Here is a 15,947-nt window from a genome sequence, read left to right on the forward strand (position 1 = left end):
AAATAACAATGCAACAGCAATAATAGTTAACATTTATGGAGGGCTTACTATTAGCCAGAAAGTATTGTGCTAATTGTTTTAGATCTATAAATCATTTAATCCCCCAACAATCCTATAAGGGTGGGAATAATATTATACCCATTCATCTTTCCCAATAGATCAGCTTTAAATGAGAGTGGGAGAGTTAGCCTATTAGAATTGGACTGGCTAGGTGTCCCAGTGCTTTTTCACTGAGAGGTGTGAAAAGGTGAGATTCATAACAGTTGCTCAATGAATAGTTGAAAGCTGGCCGAACAATTAATTCCACGTATCGGAGATGAAAGGTATTCTTTTGCTTTTATACTAAAATTTGCCTTTTGCAGATTAGCACGATAGGGCTTCAGCCTCAGCTTCCAAAGTAATTAGCACACCTCACAACACCTGGCTGAGTTTCTGAAGAAAGAAAATAACACACAAAATGATGCAACAGTGTGGACCTCAGCACTCTTACCACATAATCTTTTCTGCAGTATTTTATCCTTTAAATGTTTTACTGAATCTTTACCAGGATAATCTCATTTAAAACAATCTTAAAATTTACAAAGTTTACCTTTTCCATGAAAACCTGTGATCCACCTAGACCTTTCTGAGAAGATGGCAAGATTCACGTCAAGAGACTTTTCAAACAACTTTTGTCATTAACATTTATTTCAATTAAAGAAATGTGAATTCAGAATTAACGTAAGGTAAAACCTCAAAGTATCTGGCAAAAGAAATGCTCTTAAGAGTTTGATTAAAATGTTTGTGGTACCTGTGCTATGTATTACAGACAGACATTAAGAAAATAAAAAACACAGTCTGAAGAGAATCAAATTCTGATAAATTCTGGTTTGTAAAAATCAATTCAGTGGTACAGTCCCCCCAAGGAGAAGCAATTTGCCTTGTTACCATCAGTTAAAAACCAAGAGCATATTTTCCTCTTCTCTTCCCTCTTCTAGTTGTGACCATCATAGCACTATATACATGTACAAACTCAAATCCTTTTAATCAGAGAATTTAGTAAACTAACCAAGACTCTGGTATTTAATAGGGCTTACAAATCATGTACTACAAAACATTTCCTTTTGAAAATGAAAATTTTATAATCTATTTCAAAAATGTCAAACAATTGAAAAATATATAAACTGGAACAAAATTTCCAAACCAAAGTTCAAAAACCTTGGCAAAGCTGTACATATAACATCAAATAACATCTAGCTTCATTTATCAACTAAAACACTCAGTAAAAATAATGATTTCTGCACGTGTAAACTGAGTGTAACACTTGAACATTTCAACAGAAACTGCTGTTCCACCACACATTATCAAAGTTTGTTCTCTAAATAATACAAAGAAATTTCAATTATAAGGCAAATGAAAACTAAAAATAGAAACAGTGCATCTTAAAGTTTTTTAGAGACCTACATATAAGTAATTTCCAAACACATAATTTTTTATATGCTTATGGTTTGGAATGAATTTTCCCTGAGCACTCTTTCTGCTTGGTTAGGAAAATTACAACATGATCTATAGAATTTTATTTTGATTTCTCTTGAATATCTGAAATTTTTCAGCCATCAAATGTATTTGAGAATCTTTCCTTCTAGATATCTCCAAGTAATAAGTAATCATAACTGTTCTAAGGGGCTATTTGAATGGCTATAGAAATATGGTTGGGTTTTAGAGCCCTGAGAACTGTACAGTGGTTGTCTCATACAACTGAAATGATTTACTATCCTAAAACTATCAATGGTTATTTTAAAAAATTCAGAATGGCACAAGCATCACGGAAGAAAGAGGTAATAATCAGTAATTCCCAACCAATAGATAAGCATTAAAAACTGAAAGAAAAAAAAAGTTGGCTTAACATTGTGCTTTCCATGGAATAATGCTAAAAAAAATTAAGCCTTCTGCCCAACACAGGAAATACCTCACCTTGAAACTTTATTTAATGCAGTCTTTAGATCTGTCACTCCTTAACATTCATGCAAACTTAAAATTAGCATCACTAGGAATTTCATCACGCAAATTGCAGTTCTCAATGCCATCCCAAGATTTACAGCCCAAAAGACATACTAAAATTAGTGCTCATGCGCAGCACCGCTACCAGCTGTGTTCCCCTAATTTTTTAAGGTCCTAAAAAGTCTTAGCTACTTGAGAGTTGAGGCCTTTTCTCTTTCAAATAAATAAGGGATAACAAATACTAGGAGTTTTAACCATGCAAATTTGTAAACAGAAATTTTTTTTACATAGCCTAGCATCACAATAAACGAAAATTAGATTTAAGAAGTTTCATATTTACAATTTAGATTTCATAACACCTAAGTATATATTTCCCTTAGCATTATGATTTATGTAGTTTACAAGAATAATTAATAAATAACTTAAAACATTTAGAAGTCATCATTGTGAAGAACTTCAAGAAGTGAGCAATTTCAGATGTCCAGATGTGTGTCTTCTGTCTTTGTAGTTGTATGTTAAGAGGCTTTATGCAGGACGCCCTGGACCAAGACGGCTTTTAGACCTAGATTTTTTAAACAGAAAAGAAGGTCAGAGGTGTTTCTAAAACAGGAAGTTGTTGCTCCTTTAGGTTATGTTTGATTGACAGTATCAAAGTTCAATGAAACTTCACTTAGCTCCATAATCCATTTTTAGAAACCCTTGGGGGCCGGCTGGGTGGCACAGGCAGTTAAGTGTGCTCGCTCCGCTTCAGCGGCCCAGGGTTCGCAGGTTCGGATCCCAGGTGCTCACCAACGCACCGCTTGTCAAGCCATGCTGTGGCAGCGTCCCATATAAAGTAGAGGAAGATGGGCATGGATGTTAGCTCAGGGCCAATCTTCCTCAGCAAAAAAAAAAAAAAAAAAGAGGAGGATTGGCATCAGATGTTAGCTCAGGGCTGATCTGCCTCACCAAAAAAAAATAAATAAACAAATAAAAATAAAAACCCTTGGAGTGAGACGTATTTTGGAATACAGATTTTTTTTTATTTTTGGGAGATAATATGGTACATATATTGTATATTATGGATCTGAAGCAGTGCAACATAATCAAACATATTAATGTTTCTTCAGTGAAACAAATGAACATTTACATTTAGTAGGATAAATAAAAACTATAAATAAGCATCATTGTAGCCCAGGTTAAGTTTGAGTGCCTCAAATGTATAAAAAAATCTGGTTTTTTGAGCTTTCTGGATTTCAGAATTCCAGATACGGCATTTGGACCTGTAGTATTAATGATCAAATCTCAGTTACTTAATCGTTTTTTTTTTTTTTTTTTTTTTTTGTGAGGAAGATGAGCCCTGAGCTAACATCTGATGCCAATCCTCCTCTTTTTGCTAAGGAAGATTGGCCCAGGGCTAACATCTGTGCCCATCTTCCTCTACTTTATATGGGACACCGCCACAGCATGGTGTGACAAGCAGTGCATCAGTGCGTGCCCAGGATCAGAACCTGCGAACCCCAGGCTGCCGAAGCGGAGCACGCGCACTTAACCGCTATGCCACTGGGCCAGCCCCTCAGTTATGTAATCTTTAAAAGAAAATTTGTGATGTAAAATGACACAGGACCCACAAGTTAGATTTTATTAAGAAAAATAAAATAAAACAAGGAATAAGAAAGACGTGATTTATATAAAATAATAATATATAACCTATAAACAGTATAAAAATTCTGCTAATTCACAGTAGCACTATAGCTTATATCTTTATCAGTAGCTGGCTCAGAACAGAGCTGATTCAATAAATAGAAAACTTAAAAAAACCTATACTTTCATTAAACTCTGTGCTTATAACCTTTTAAGTCTTAACTTTTAAGTTAAAATCTGGTTCTGATTAATGTCTTGATGATCTAATGCTAGAAACAAAACGACCCCAAACTCAAATTACTTGCTTCTAGTGTCCATATGATTTTCCCTAAAAAAATCACTTCAAAGCCAATGGCATTCTGAATTCATGTATGCTAATGTACCTTGTGTTCTTCTCTGAGCTGCTTTGCCGTGCGCTGACTGGCACTGAGGACTTGATTTGCGCTTCGAGTCTGGAATAAATACCTCCTGCAAACTGCAGAGTAAAAGAGTAAAATTAAGTTGTTATCTTTACAGAATCAATAGAAGCTCTGCTTTATTAAAATGGCATTACTTTTTAACTTAGAAGTAATCTTATTTTGATTTTTAAAATTCAGTTCACTTGAGTTATAATCTACACTTATAATTTTACGTACAGGAAAATTCAATCTTTTTAGTGTACAGTACCGAGTTTTGACAAATGCATACAGTTGTGTAACCATTGTTAGAATGAAGATATAGAACAGTCCCATCACCCCAAGAAAATCCCCTTGTGCCTCTTTTAAGTCAATGGACTTGACACTACCAATTCCTGACAACCTCTGATCTGTTTTATGTCTCTATAGTTTTGTGTTCCAGAACGTTATATAAATAGAATCACACAGTCTGCAGTCTTTTGAATTTGGCTTCTTTCACTTAGCATAAAGTATAGGAGATTCATCTATGTTGTTGCATGTATCAGTAGTTCATTCTTTTTTATATGTACTACAGTTTTAATTATTTTCCAGGTAAAGGACATTTAGGTTGTTTCTAGTTTTTGGTGATTCTGAATAAAGCCACTATAAATATGTGTGAATTGATCTGTATGGTGAGTAAATGTCTAACGTCATAAGAAACTGTCAAACTGTTTTCCAAAGTGGCCATTCCTTTTCGCATCCCTACTAGCTATATATGAGAGTTCCAGTTGCTCCACATCTTTGCCAGCAGGTTTTAAAAAAAATTTTAGACATTCTAGTTGGTGTATAGTGGTACCTCATTGAGGTTTTAAGTTACATTTTCCTAATGACTAGTGATGTTGCATCTTTTCATGTGCTTATTTGCCACCTGTATCCCTTCTTTCATGAAGTGTATGGTTAATCTTTTGCCTATTTACTTTTATTGGATTGTTTATTATTGAGTTTTGAGAGTTCTTTATATATTATGGATACAAATCCTTTACCAGATAAGTGTTTTACACATATTTTCTCACAGTTTATGGCTTTTCTTTTCATCCTCTTAATAGTATCTTTCAAAAAGAAGAACTTTTAAATTTTGATGAAGTCCTATTTGTCAATTTTTTCTTTTATAGATCATGCTTTTGGTGTTGTAGCTAAGAAATATTTGCCTAACCCAAGGTCACAAAGATTTTCTCCTACGTTTTCTTTTGTAAGTTTTACAGGGAAGTAAATTTTTAAATAAATTAGGGGCAAGAGTATTGTGAGTATATAATACCAATACTAATGATAACACATAATGTTATGACTAATATATAATTCTAATAATAATTTCTAGTCACCATTTTCAACAAGATAACTTATTTTAGAGATAACATCTAAGAAGCTGCAGAGTTGATCAAAATCAGCAACTTCCAGAAAGTCATCCTCTGGATAGTCAGCATTTGGTCAGCAACACACAGTTAATCTACTCTGGGTGTGACATTGCACCTGCAGTGACAATGTACTTTATTATGTGTGTTACAGAGGACCTATGGACCATGGATAACAAGAGGTAGGAGAAAACTTTTATGTGAATGAATTGGCTAAATGGTACAGAATATAAAAATATTTAAATTACTCTTTTAAAATTCTGCCTAAAACATCTTTATACTCCTCATGATGAAAATAAGGGAGGAAGGCATATCCAAGCAAGCACAGTACATTAGTACACAATCCTTACTTCTTTTGCTTCCTTTGACTTGACTCGGTCCAGATCACCCAATCTCATCTTTATTAGGTGCCCTGTAATTTCAGACATCCGCCGCTGATCTGAAGGTAAAAAATAATAAACCTTACTTTTTATGAGGATGATTTATAACTTTTATTTCTTTTTTTTGTGTGTGTGAGAAAGATTGGCCCTGAGCTAACATTTGCCAATCCTCCTCTTTTTTTTGCTGAGGAAGACTGGCCCTGGGCTAATATCCATGCCCATCTTCCTCCACTTTTTTTTTATATGGGACACCACCACAGCATGGCTTGACAAGCAGTGAGTCAGTGCATGCCCAGGATCCGAACTGGCAAACCCGGGGCTGCCACAGCGGAGCGCACGTGCTTAACCGCTTGCGCCACCGGGCCGGCCCCTATAACTTTTATTTCTTAAAGATGGTTGCAATCATCAACAGTTTATGAAAATATCATTGGATATTATTTTATAAACACATACACCTATTTATCTTTGAAGAATTTTAGGCTGCAAGTGGCAAAATGGGTCATACACGGATAATCGTGCTGCTTTTAAGACTACTGCACATCAGCCTAAAACATATTCAGTCATCTTTAGAGCGAAAGTCGTGGACAAAAGTCAATCTGAGAGACCTCAGAACTACAGGTACATAAAACAACATATTATCTACTGGGATTGTAGAGTAATGAAACTCTGGTTGATACCTAAGGGAATGTGCTAATTCTGGGCCTTATTCCATTTGGAACCTTTTAAAGCTATTTAGCATACTTCATAAGATGAAAGATTCCTATCATTGTTATTTATACCTAATTTGTATATTACCCAGATTATAAAACTTACCATCTTCTCTTTGTGCATCCTGGTTGAATCTCAAAGATCTTGTGGTATCCCACTTATTCTTCTGCATACTTACGCTATTGAAAAAATTAAACAAAAATGAGCATTGATGCTTTAAGGGTGGGCATCTGATTGGATTAAGGAACAATACTCACATGAAAGGAGACACATCTCTAGAAGTTGACTAAAAAAAAGTAGACAACATTAAGGCCCAATTAGAACATATTTACTGATTGGTGTTATAGTTAATAAAAAGAGTTTACGTTTATTGAGTGCAAGATACCGTACCAAGAGCATTACAAGTATTATTTCATTTAAGCCTTGCAACAACCATGGGAGACAGGTGCTATTATTATCTCTATAATAAAACAGGTTCAGAGAAGTTAAGAAACTTGTCCAAAGAGAAACACATGTAGAATTTAACCCAGCTTTATTTGTCTGATCTGGAAGCTCCAGCTTATGCAATCTTTTAGAATTCACCCATTCATGTGCCTATGGTACTTAACACAAAGATGAATGTACAACCTGTCCAACATAATTGTGTGGAACTTGTCTCAACCCCAGCCTTTCACACATTTTTGGAATCCATGGTTTCTCTTTTAGCCACTTGTGGTTATTACTGTCCTCTGATTCCTACCTGGCTTTTTATTCCTTCCTTCGAAGGCATGGGGAAATAAGAATTATTTTAAAAGGTCATAAAATATAATTTATTTAAAAATTTTAAAGTCTATTTATTTATCTTATTTTAAAGTTTATCTTATTTTTTGAATAAGTGATATTGGTTCACAATTCAAAAGACAAACAGCACATATTGTAAAAAGCCTCTATCCCCCAGACATTCAGTTCCTTTCCTTAGAGGCAATCAATCTTATCAATCTCTTGTGTAGCTTTCCAGAGATATTTTATGCATATAGAAGGAAATTCATATATATTCCTTTATTTATTCTACACATATGGTAGCATAATATGCCACTATATTCATTCTGTTCTGCACTTTCCTGTTTTCCCCTGTCAATATATCTCAAGGATCTTTAATTAGTCTTTATAGAACTTATTCATTCATTTTCACACTGCTAGCATTCCAATGTGGTATTCATTACTCTTCTTTTTCAGATTTTTCCTGGCTATACTTGCTTGCTTATTTCTCAATACAAACTTCATAATAATAATAGGTAATTTAGAGTTACCTTCTCCAGTCCTTTTTCTTTCTTTTGACCACAGGGTGAAGACATCTGCTTCTTTGGTTGTTTAGTGAGCTTCTTTGGCTTCTCCTTTTTTCCTGATAGTGGAAGGTCAAAGTTATGAGCATAAGTCCTGTATGCCTCTCAATGCACTTGTTACTTCCAAACAATAAAATCATTTTTTAAAAAAACCATTGTTTTTTAAAACCCACAAATTACCTCCTGATAAAAAGTAAATATATGGAGAAGTCAAACTGAAAGTGCTTTACAGGGGTTCATTTTAATTACTTTTCTTCTTTCTACTTGGTGAAAACCTTTGGGGAAAAATCGAGGGCAATGAATTCAAAGTCCCAATGAAATTAAATATAGAAAAATGTTGGGGAAAACTATACATATTTATTTATCTGAATCTAATTTGACAGCAGAGTCACGTCCTAATTCCAAATTTTTTATGTAAAAAATAACTACAACCCAAAAAAATACAATTTGAGAAGGGGAGGAGAAAAGAACTCACAAAAAATCTTTAAAATGTCTTTTGCTCAGGCAGGAGGTAGCGCTATTAAGGTTAAAATAGAGGTGGAACAGAAATGATCTTGGGAAGAAGCAGATTTGGGACAAACTGTATTCTGGACTAGGGCATTCCTGCAGTCAATATTCTGAATTTATTCTGGCTGACAATTTAGTAGAGAAAGAAGAGAGGCAGAAAAGAAGGAGGAGATAGAAACATTTCTCTAAAGACAATGTTTGACGGTAAGGATAATACGTTGGATCACTGTTTCCTAAACATTAATTATTTGTATACCACTTTCAAAATATTTGCTATATCATTTAAAAGGGAAACATGCCACCACCATAAATGGAAAATCTGTAAAACATGCTACATAGAAAACTTTGAAGATACTAGAATAAAAACAAAATAATATTAATAATCCACATAGATTTATTTGCCTGCTGGCAAGCCCTGAGCCCCTGATATGTGACTCTTTCTTAAACTGAGAGATTACCAAGTGCTATAAAATCGCTAAAAGACATGATAGGATGGGACATCTGATAATAGCAGTGTGAAGAGTTGAACAATTCCTTCCAAAGAAAACAATGATAAAAACAGAACAAAAATATTATAAACCACCATCTGCAGGTACTGGCAAATAATCAAAGGTAGGTAGAAAGTTGAACTTTACATTTGAAAGATTCAAGACGTAAGAAGTGTGAGTTTGTGGCTTTCTTGCCTAAGGGGACTTCCCAACCTCCCCAGCCTTATGAACCCCAGGAAAAGATGACAGAGTTCAAAGCAACAGAAAAGCTGGAAATCTAAAGGGGAAATTTTAGAAGCATGAAAGTCAAAGAAGACCTGAGATCTAAAACGTAAGTATAAACTCTGCCCAAATTCCTAGCTGAGTGCTAAACTATGCAAGTGTATGGGAGATCCTAGGAAGCTCAGCTAAAAAGGCAAGCAGAAACTAGGGTGGGGTGTCAACCTTTGCAAGACAAAACTGGTCTTGGTGAGATGTGGGAGTTTCTTGTGCTTTTGACTAAATGATTTCCCCAAACTGCATACGGCTAAAGCTTCTGACAGCGGAAGCCTTATTGGCTTGAGGTGTCAGAGGTTAGATCTGGGATAGGAAAAAACAACTAGAAATCTAGAGGGAACCCATAAAGCAAGGGAACCACTAAACAGGTAAGCCCCAAAACCTGAATATAAATTTTGTCCAAATTCTTGGCTGACCAAGAAACACAGGCTGGTGTGACCCCGTGGGGGTAGGCTAAAGAAGTTAGCAGCCAAAAAAATATGTGCAGGGACACCATCCACCACATACCATGGGGGAGACAGATTTTGCAGTTTGGGTCAGGCAAGTTAACTGCCTACTAGAACAAAAAACTCAAGAATTCTCAGAACAAAACAGATTTCAGAGTTGCACAAAGATAATCTACAATGTCCAGTTTTCAACCAAAAGCTAGGAGATAAAGAAATTGAAAAGTAAGACCCACTCAGAAAAGAAGCAGCCAATAGAAACTGTTTCTGAGGCGGCCAGCATGTTGGACTTCGCAGACAATGACTTCAAAGTAACTATAATAAATACGTTCAAAGGAAAAATGGTATTATTGAGTAAACACATATGGAATCTCAACAGAGACATGAAAACTATAAAAGAAGAACCAAGAGGAAATTTTAGAGCTGAAAAGCACAATAACTGAAATGAAAAAGTTTACTAGATGGGCTCAAGAGAAAATCAGAAATGGCAGAAGAATGAATCAGTGAATGTGAAGCTAGAGCATTAGAAATTATCCAATCCAAAAAACAAAGAGAAGATTGAGGAAAAAGAAACAAAACCTCAGAGATCTGTGGGACAATATCAAAAAGTCTAACATACTTGTAATTTGAGTTCCAGAAGACAAATGAGAGAAAGGAGGAGAAAAAATACTTAAAGAAATAATGATTGTAAGCTCCCCAAATTTTTTGAAAAACATCAATTTACAGATCCAAAAGGCTCAACAAATCTCAAGTAGGATAAACACAAAGAAAACCACTCCTAGGCATAACATAGTCAAGCTTCTGAAAGTCAATGATAAAAAGAAAATCTTGAAAGCAGCAAGACAAAAAGTACACATTAAACGCAGGGGAACGATTATATGATAAATGGCTGACTTCTAATCAGAAACAATGGAGGCCAGAAGACATTGAATGATATAGTCAAAGTGCTAAAAGAAAAAATAATTGGTAACCAAGAATTCTATATTGAGGAAAACTGTACTTCAAACCAAAAGTGAAATAAAGATAGTTTCAGATAATTCACTGCTACTATAGCTGCATCGGAAAATAATGAAAGAAGTCCTTCAGAATGAAAGAAAATGACATAAGATGGTAACTCAGATATAAGAAAAAATGGTAAATATGTGGGTAAATGTAAAAGACTAAATGTGTATTTTTTCTTCTGTTCCCTAACATTCTTTAAATTACATACAACTGTTTAAAGCAAAATTCATAACATCACTGGGTTTATAATGTATATTGATATAATATATAGTTCTCCCTTTGTATCCATGGGGAATTGGTTCCAGGACCTCCCGCAGACATCAAACTCTGCAGATGCTCATGTCTCTTATATAAAATGGCATAGTATTTGCATATAACCTACACACATCCTCCCATATACTTTACATCATCTCTAGATTACTTATAATACCTAATACAATGTAAATGCTATATAAATAGTTGTTATACTGTATTGTTTAGGGAATAATGACAAGAAAAGAAGTCTGTACATGTTCAGTACAGACAGGACCCTTGTAGGCCTTTCCATCCACAGCTGGTTGAATCCTGGATGTGGAACCTGTAAACAGGGAGGGCCGACTGTGCATGACAACAGTCGCACAAGAAAGGAGAGGCAAATGGAACTATCTTAAAGTTCTTATATTTTACTTGAAGTAAAATACTAGCTTTAAGTAGATTGTGATAAGGTTAAAGATGCATACTGTAATCTTTAGAACAACCAAATGCAAAGAAATATAACTAAAAAGCCCATAAAATAAAGAAAAAGCAAGAAAGGAGAAACAGAGAAACAGAAACATTTGAGACAATTAGAAAATGAAGAGCAAAATGGCAGAACTAATACAACCATATCAATAAATATATTGCATATAAATAGAATAAATGCTCCAATCAAAAGGCAGAGATTGTCAAACTGGATTAAAAAAGTAATTTCCAACAATATGCTATTTACAAGATATGCAATTCAAGTTAAAAAACACAGAGGTTGAAAATAAATGACAGAAAAAAGATATGCCATCCAAACAGTAAACAAAAGAAATCTAGAGTGATTATATTAATATTAAACAAAACAGACTTCAAGACAAGCAGTTTTACTACAAACAAAGAGGAATACATCATAATGATAAAAGAGTCAATATACTATAAATATATATGTGCCTAATCACAAAGCTCTAACATACACCAAGCAAAAACTGATAGACCTGAAAGGAAAAATACATAAATTAACAATTACAGCTGGAGATTTCACTATCCCTCTCTTCCTAATTGATAGAACAAGTAGTCAGAAAATGAGCACGATTATAGAAGACTTATACCAGACAATCAAACCAACTTGACCTGACATTTATAGACTATTCCACCAATAACAGCAGAATTCACATTCTTTTCATGTGCATCTGGAACATGTCTCAATAAAATTTACAAGATGAAACTACATAGAATACGTTCTCTGACCATGATGGAATTAAATTAGAAATGTGTAACTGAAAAGTATCTGGAAAATCTGAAAATATTTGGAAATTAAACAACACACTACTAAACAACACATAGGTCAAAGAAAAAATCATAGGAGAAGTTAGAAAGTATTTTGTATTAAATATAAATGAAAACAAGACATATCAAAATCTGTGGGAAATAATGAAAGCAGTGTTTAGAGAGAATCTTATAGCTTTAAATGCTTATATTAGAAAAGAAGAAAAGTCAAAAACCAATGATTTAAGCTTCTACTTTAAGAAGCAAAAAAGAAGACGAAATTACATCTAAGGTAATTATAAGGAAGAAAATACTAAAGATAAGAATAAAAATCAGAGCCAGCCCTGATAGCCTAGTAGTTAAAGTTCGGTGCTCTCACTGGTGGCCCAGGTTTGGTTCCTGGTCACAGAACCACACCACTTGTCTGTCAGTAGCCATGCTGTGGTGGCAGCTTGCATAGAAGAACTAGAAGTACTTATAACTAAAATATACAACTATGTACTGTGGCTTTGGGGAGGAAAATAAAAGAAGGAAAATCAATGAAATATAAAATAGACAAACTATAGAGAAAATCAATGAAATCAAAACCTGGTTCCTTGAAAAGATCAATAAAACTAATAAACCTCTAGCTAAATTGATCAAGAAAAAAAGAGTTAAGACACAAATTACCAATACCAGGAATGAGGGAGGGACATCATTACAGATCCTTCAGACAGAGGATAATAAAAAAATATTATGAGCAATTTTATGCCAACAAATTTGACAATGTCGATAAAATGGACAAATTCCTTGAAAGACACAAATTATCAAAATAGATTCAAGAAGAAATATAAAACTTGAATAGCACTTGAATATTAATTGAAGAAAATGAATTCATAATCAAAAACCTTTCCATAAAGAAAACTCCAGGACCAGATGGCTTCACTGCTGAATTTTATCATATATTTAGGAGAGAAATAATGCAAATATTACACGAATTCTTTCAGAAAAGAGAAGTTAAGGGAACACTTTCCAACTTGTTTTATGAGGTCAGTATTACCCTGATATCAAAACTTGAAAAAGACATAAAAAAAATACAGACAAATATCCCTCATGTACACAAACAAAAAATATTTGACAAAATATTAGCAAGTCAAATACAGTAACATATAAAAGAATAATATCTCATGACCAAATGGAGTTCACTCTAGAAGACTGCTGTAACACTTGAAAAAAATCAATGTAATTAATCATATTGATATAATAAAAAAAAAAACCCTGTATTTTCATCTCAGTAGATGGAGAAAAGCATTTGAAAAAATTCAACACCCATTCACTAACTCAGCAAACTAGAAATAGAAAGGAAGTTCCTCAACCTGAGAAAGGGCATTTATGAGAAACCAACAACTAACATTACATACTTAATGGTTAAAGATTGAATGCTGTCCCCCTAAGATAGGGAATAAGGCAAGGATGTCTGTTCTCACCACTTCTATTGAACACCAGGTCCTAACCAGTGCAAAAAGGCAAAACAAAGAAATAAAAGGCATACATATTGGAAAGAAATCTAACTAGCAAAGGAAGAACAATTAAGTGAATTTACCATGATCATAAGATACAAGGTCAATATATAAAAAGATCAGTTATATTTCAATATTACCATCGATGAACAATTGAAAAGTAAAAAACCTACTTCCATGTATAACAGCAAAAAAAATACTTAAGAATAAATTTAACAAAAGATGTTCAACACCTGCATACTGAAACTACAAAACATTGTTGGGAGACATTAAAGAACACTTAAACAAGTGGAGAGATATTCATGCATTGGAAGGCTTGCCACTGTGAAAACAAAAGCAATTCTCCCCAAATTGATATATGAGTTCAACACAATCCCAATAGAAATCCCAGTAGGATTTTTGTAGCAATATCCACACTGATTCTAAAATGTATAGGAAATGCAAAGCACCTAGAAATACCAAAATAATCTAAAACAAAAGAACAATTTTGAAGAACTCGCATCACCAGATTTCAAGACTCACCAAAAATTAAGACAGAGTGGCATTGACATGCTGATGTAAAGACAGACATAAGAATCAATGGGGTGGGGGGCCGGCCCTGTGGCCTAGCGGTTAAGTGCGCACGCTCTGCTACTGGCGGCCGGAGTTCGGATCCCAGGCGCGCACCGACGCACCGCTTCTCCGGCCATGCTGAGGCTGCGTCCCACATACAGCAACTAGAAGGATGTGCAGCTATGACATACAACTATCTACTGGGGCTTTGGGGAAAAAAAGGAGGAGGATTGGCAATAGATGTTAGCTCTTCCTCAGCAAAAAGAGGAGGATTAGCACGGATGTTAGCTCAGGGCTGATCTTCCTCAAAAAAAAAAAAAAAAAAAAAAAAAAAGAATCAACAGAGGGGCAGGCCCTGTGGCTTAGCGGTTAAGCGCGTGCGCTCCCCTACTGGCGGCCAGGGATTCGGATCCTGGGCGCGCACTGACGCACCGCTTGTCGGGCCATGCTGAGGCTGCGTCCCACATACAGCAACTAGAAGGATGTGCAACTATGACATACAACTATCTACTGGGGCTTTGGGGAAAAAAAGGAGGAGGATTGGCAATAGATGTTAGCTCAGGGCCGGTCTTCCTCAGCAAAAAGAGGAGGATTGGCATGGATGTTAGCTCAGGGCTGATCTTCCTCACAAAAAAAAAAAAGAATCAATGGAAGAGAAAAAAGAGTTCAGGAATAGATCCATATGAAAATGGTCAATTGGTTTTTTTAACAAATGTGCCAAGGTAATACAATGGGGAAAGGACAGTCTTTTCAACAAAAGATTCTGGAACAACTGACTATGCCTATGGGAAAAAAAGGAAGCTTGACCCTTAATTCATATCATACACAAAAATTAATCTAGAGAGATCATAAACTTAAATACAAAAGCTAAAATTATACAACTTTGAGAAGAAAGCAGCAGAAAATCTTTGTGACCTTGGGGTAGGCAAAGATTTCTTAGCTATTAAAGCATGAAACAGAAAAGGAAAACTAAAAAATTCCAGTGCATAACATTAAAAACTTTTGCTCTTCAAAAGACACCATTAAGAAAATTAACAGGCAAGTCAGAGACTGGGGGAAAATATTTGCAAAACGTATGGACTTCTATCCAAAGGACTTGTATCCAAAAATATATAAAGAACTCTTACAATTCAATAATAAGGCAAACAATCCAATTAAAAAATAGGCAAAAGATTTCAAGAGACACTCCACAAAAAAGATACACAAATGGCCAATAAGTACTTGAAAGGTGCTTAGCACTATACACTCACTGAAATAGCTAAAATTAAAAAAACCAATAATCCCAAGTATTGTTATAAATGTGCAGCAATAGGAACTCACACACATTGCTGGTGAGATGCAAAATGGTACAGTCACTTTGCAAAACAGTTTGGCAGTTTCCTATAAAGTTAAACATACACTTATCATATGACCCAGCAATTTCACTCCTAGGTATCTACCCAAGAAAAATGAAAACATATGTCCACACAGACTTGCACGCAAATGTTCATAGCAGCATTATTCATAATAGCCAAGAACTAGAAACCAAAAGGTCTATGAAATGGTGAATGGGTAAACAAATTATGGTACACCCATACAATGAAATACTACCCTGCAATAAAAAGGAACAAATGACTGATAGAAGAAACAATATGGATAAATCTTGAAAATATCATACTAAGTGAAAGAAACCAGACAGAAAAGATTCCATTTATAGGAAATCTTAGAAAAAGTAAACTATAGTGACAAAAAGCAGATCAGTGGTTGCCTGGGGGTGGGAGTGGGGAAAGGGAACCGAGAGAAAAGGGACAGGAGAGAACTTCTAGAGTGATGTTCTAGGTCTTGACTTTGGTGGTGGTTACACAACTGTATGCCAAAATTCATCAATGTATATACACTTAAAAATGAGTGAATTTG

General features: G+C 34.8%; 1 protein-coding gene across 6 annotated transcripts in view; it reads right to left on the minus strand.

Moving 5' to 3' along the window:
• Positions 1–726: 726 nt before the first annotated feature.
• Positions 727–15,947, minus strand: part of SANBR (SANT and BTB domain regulator of CSR) — a 67,046-nt gene continuing 51,825 nt past the window's right edge. For all 6 annotated transcript variants that reach the window (XM_058551155.1, XM_058551153.1, XM_058551156.1 and 3 more), the window contains 6 exons: positions 7,764–7,855; positions 6,732–6,760; positions 6,580–6,653; positions 5,737–5,825; positions 3,987–4,078; positions 727–2,542 (listed from right to left, as the gene is read on the minus strand). In XM_058551155.1, the coding sequence (XP_058407138.1) occupies positions 2,506–2,542; positions 3,987–4,078; positions 5,737–5,825; positions 6,580–6,653; positions 6,732–6,760; positions 7,764–7,855 (413 nt within the window). In that variant the 3' untranslated portion in view covers positions 727–2,505. The remainder of the gene's footprint in view (positions 2,543–3,986; positions 4,079–5,736; positions 5,826–6,579; positions 6,654–6,731; positions 6,761–7,763; positions 7,856–15,947) is intronic.

Source organism: Diceros bicornis, chromosome 12, assembly GCF_020826845.1.
Source record: "Diceros bicornis minor isolate mBicDic1 chromosome 12, mDicBic1.mat.cur, whole genome shotgun sequence".
Taxonomy (NCBI): Eukaryota; Metazoa; Chordata; class Mammalia; order Perissodactyla; family Rhinocerotidae; genus Diceros; species Diceros bicornis.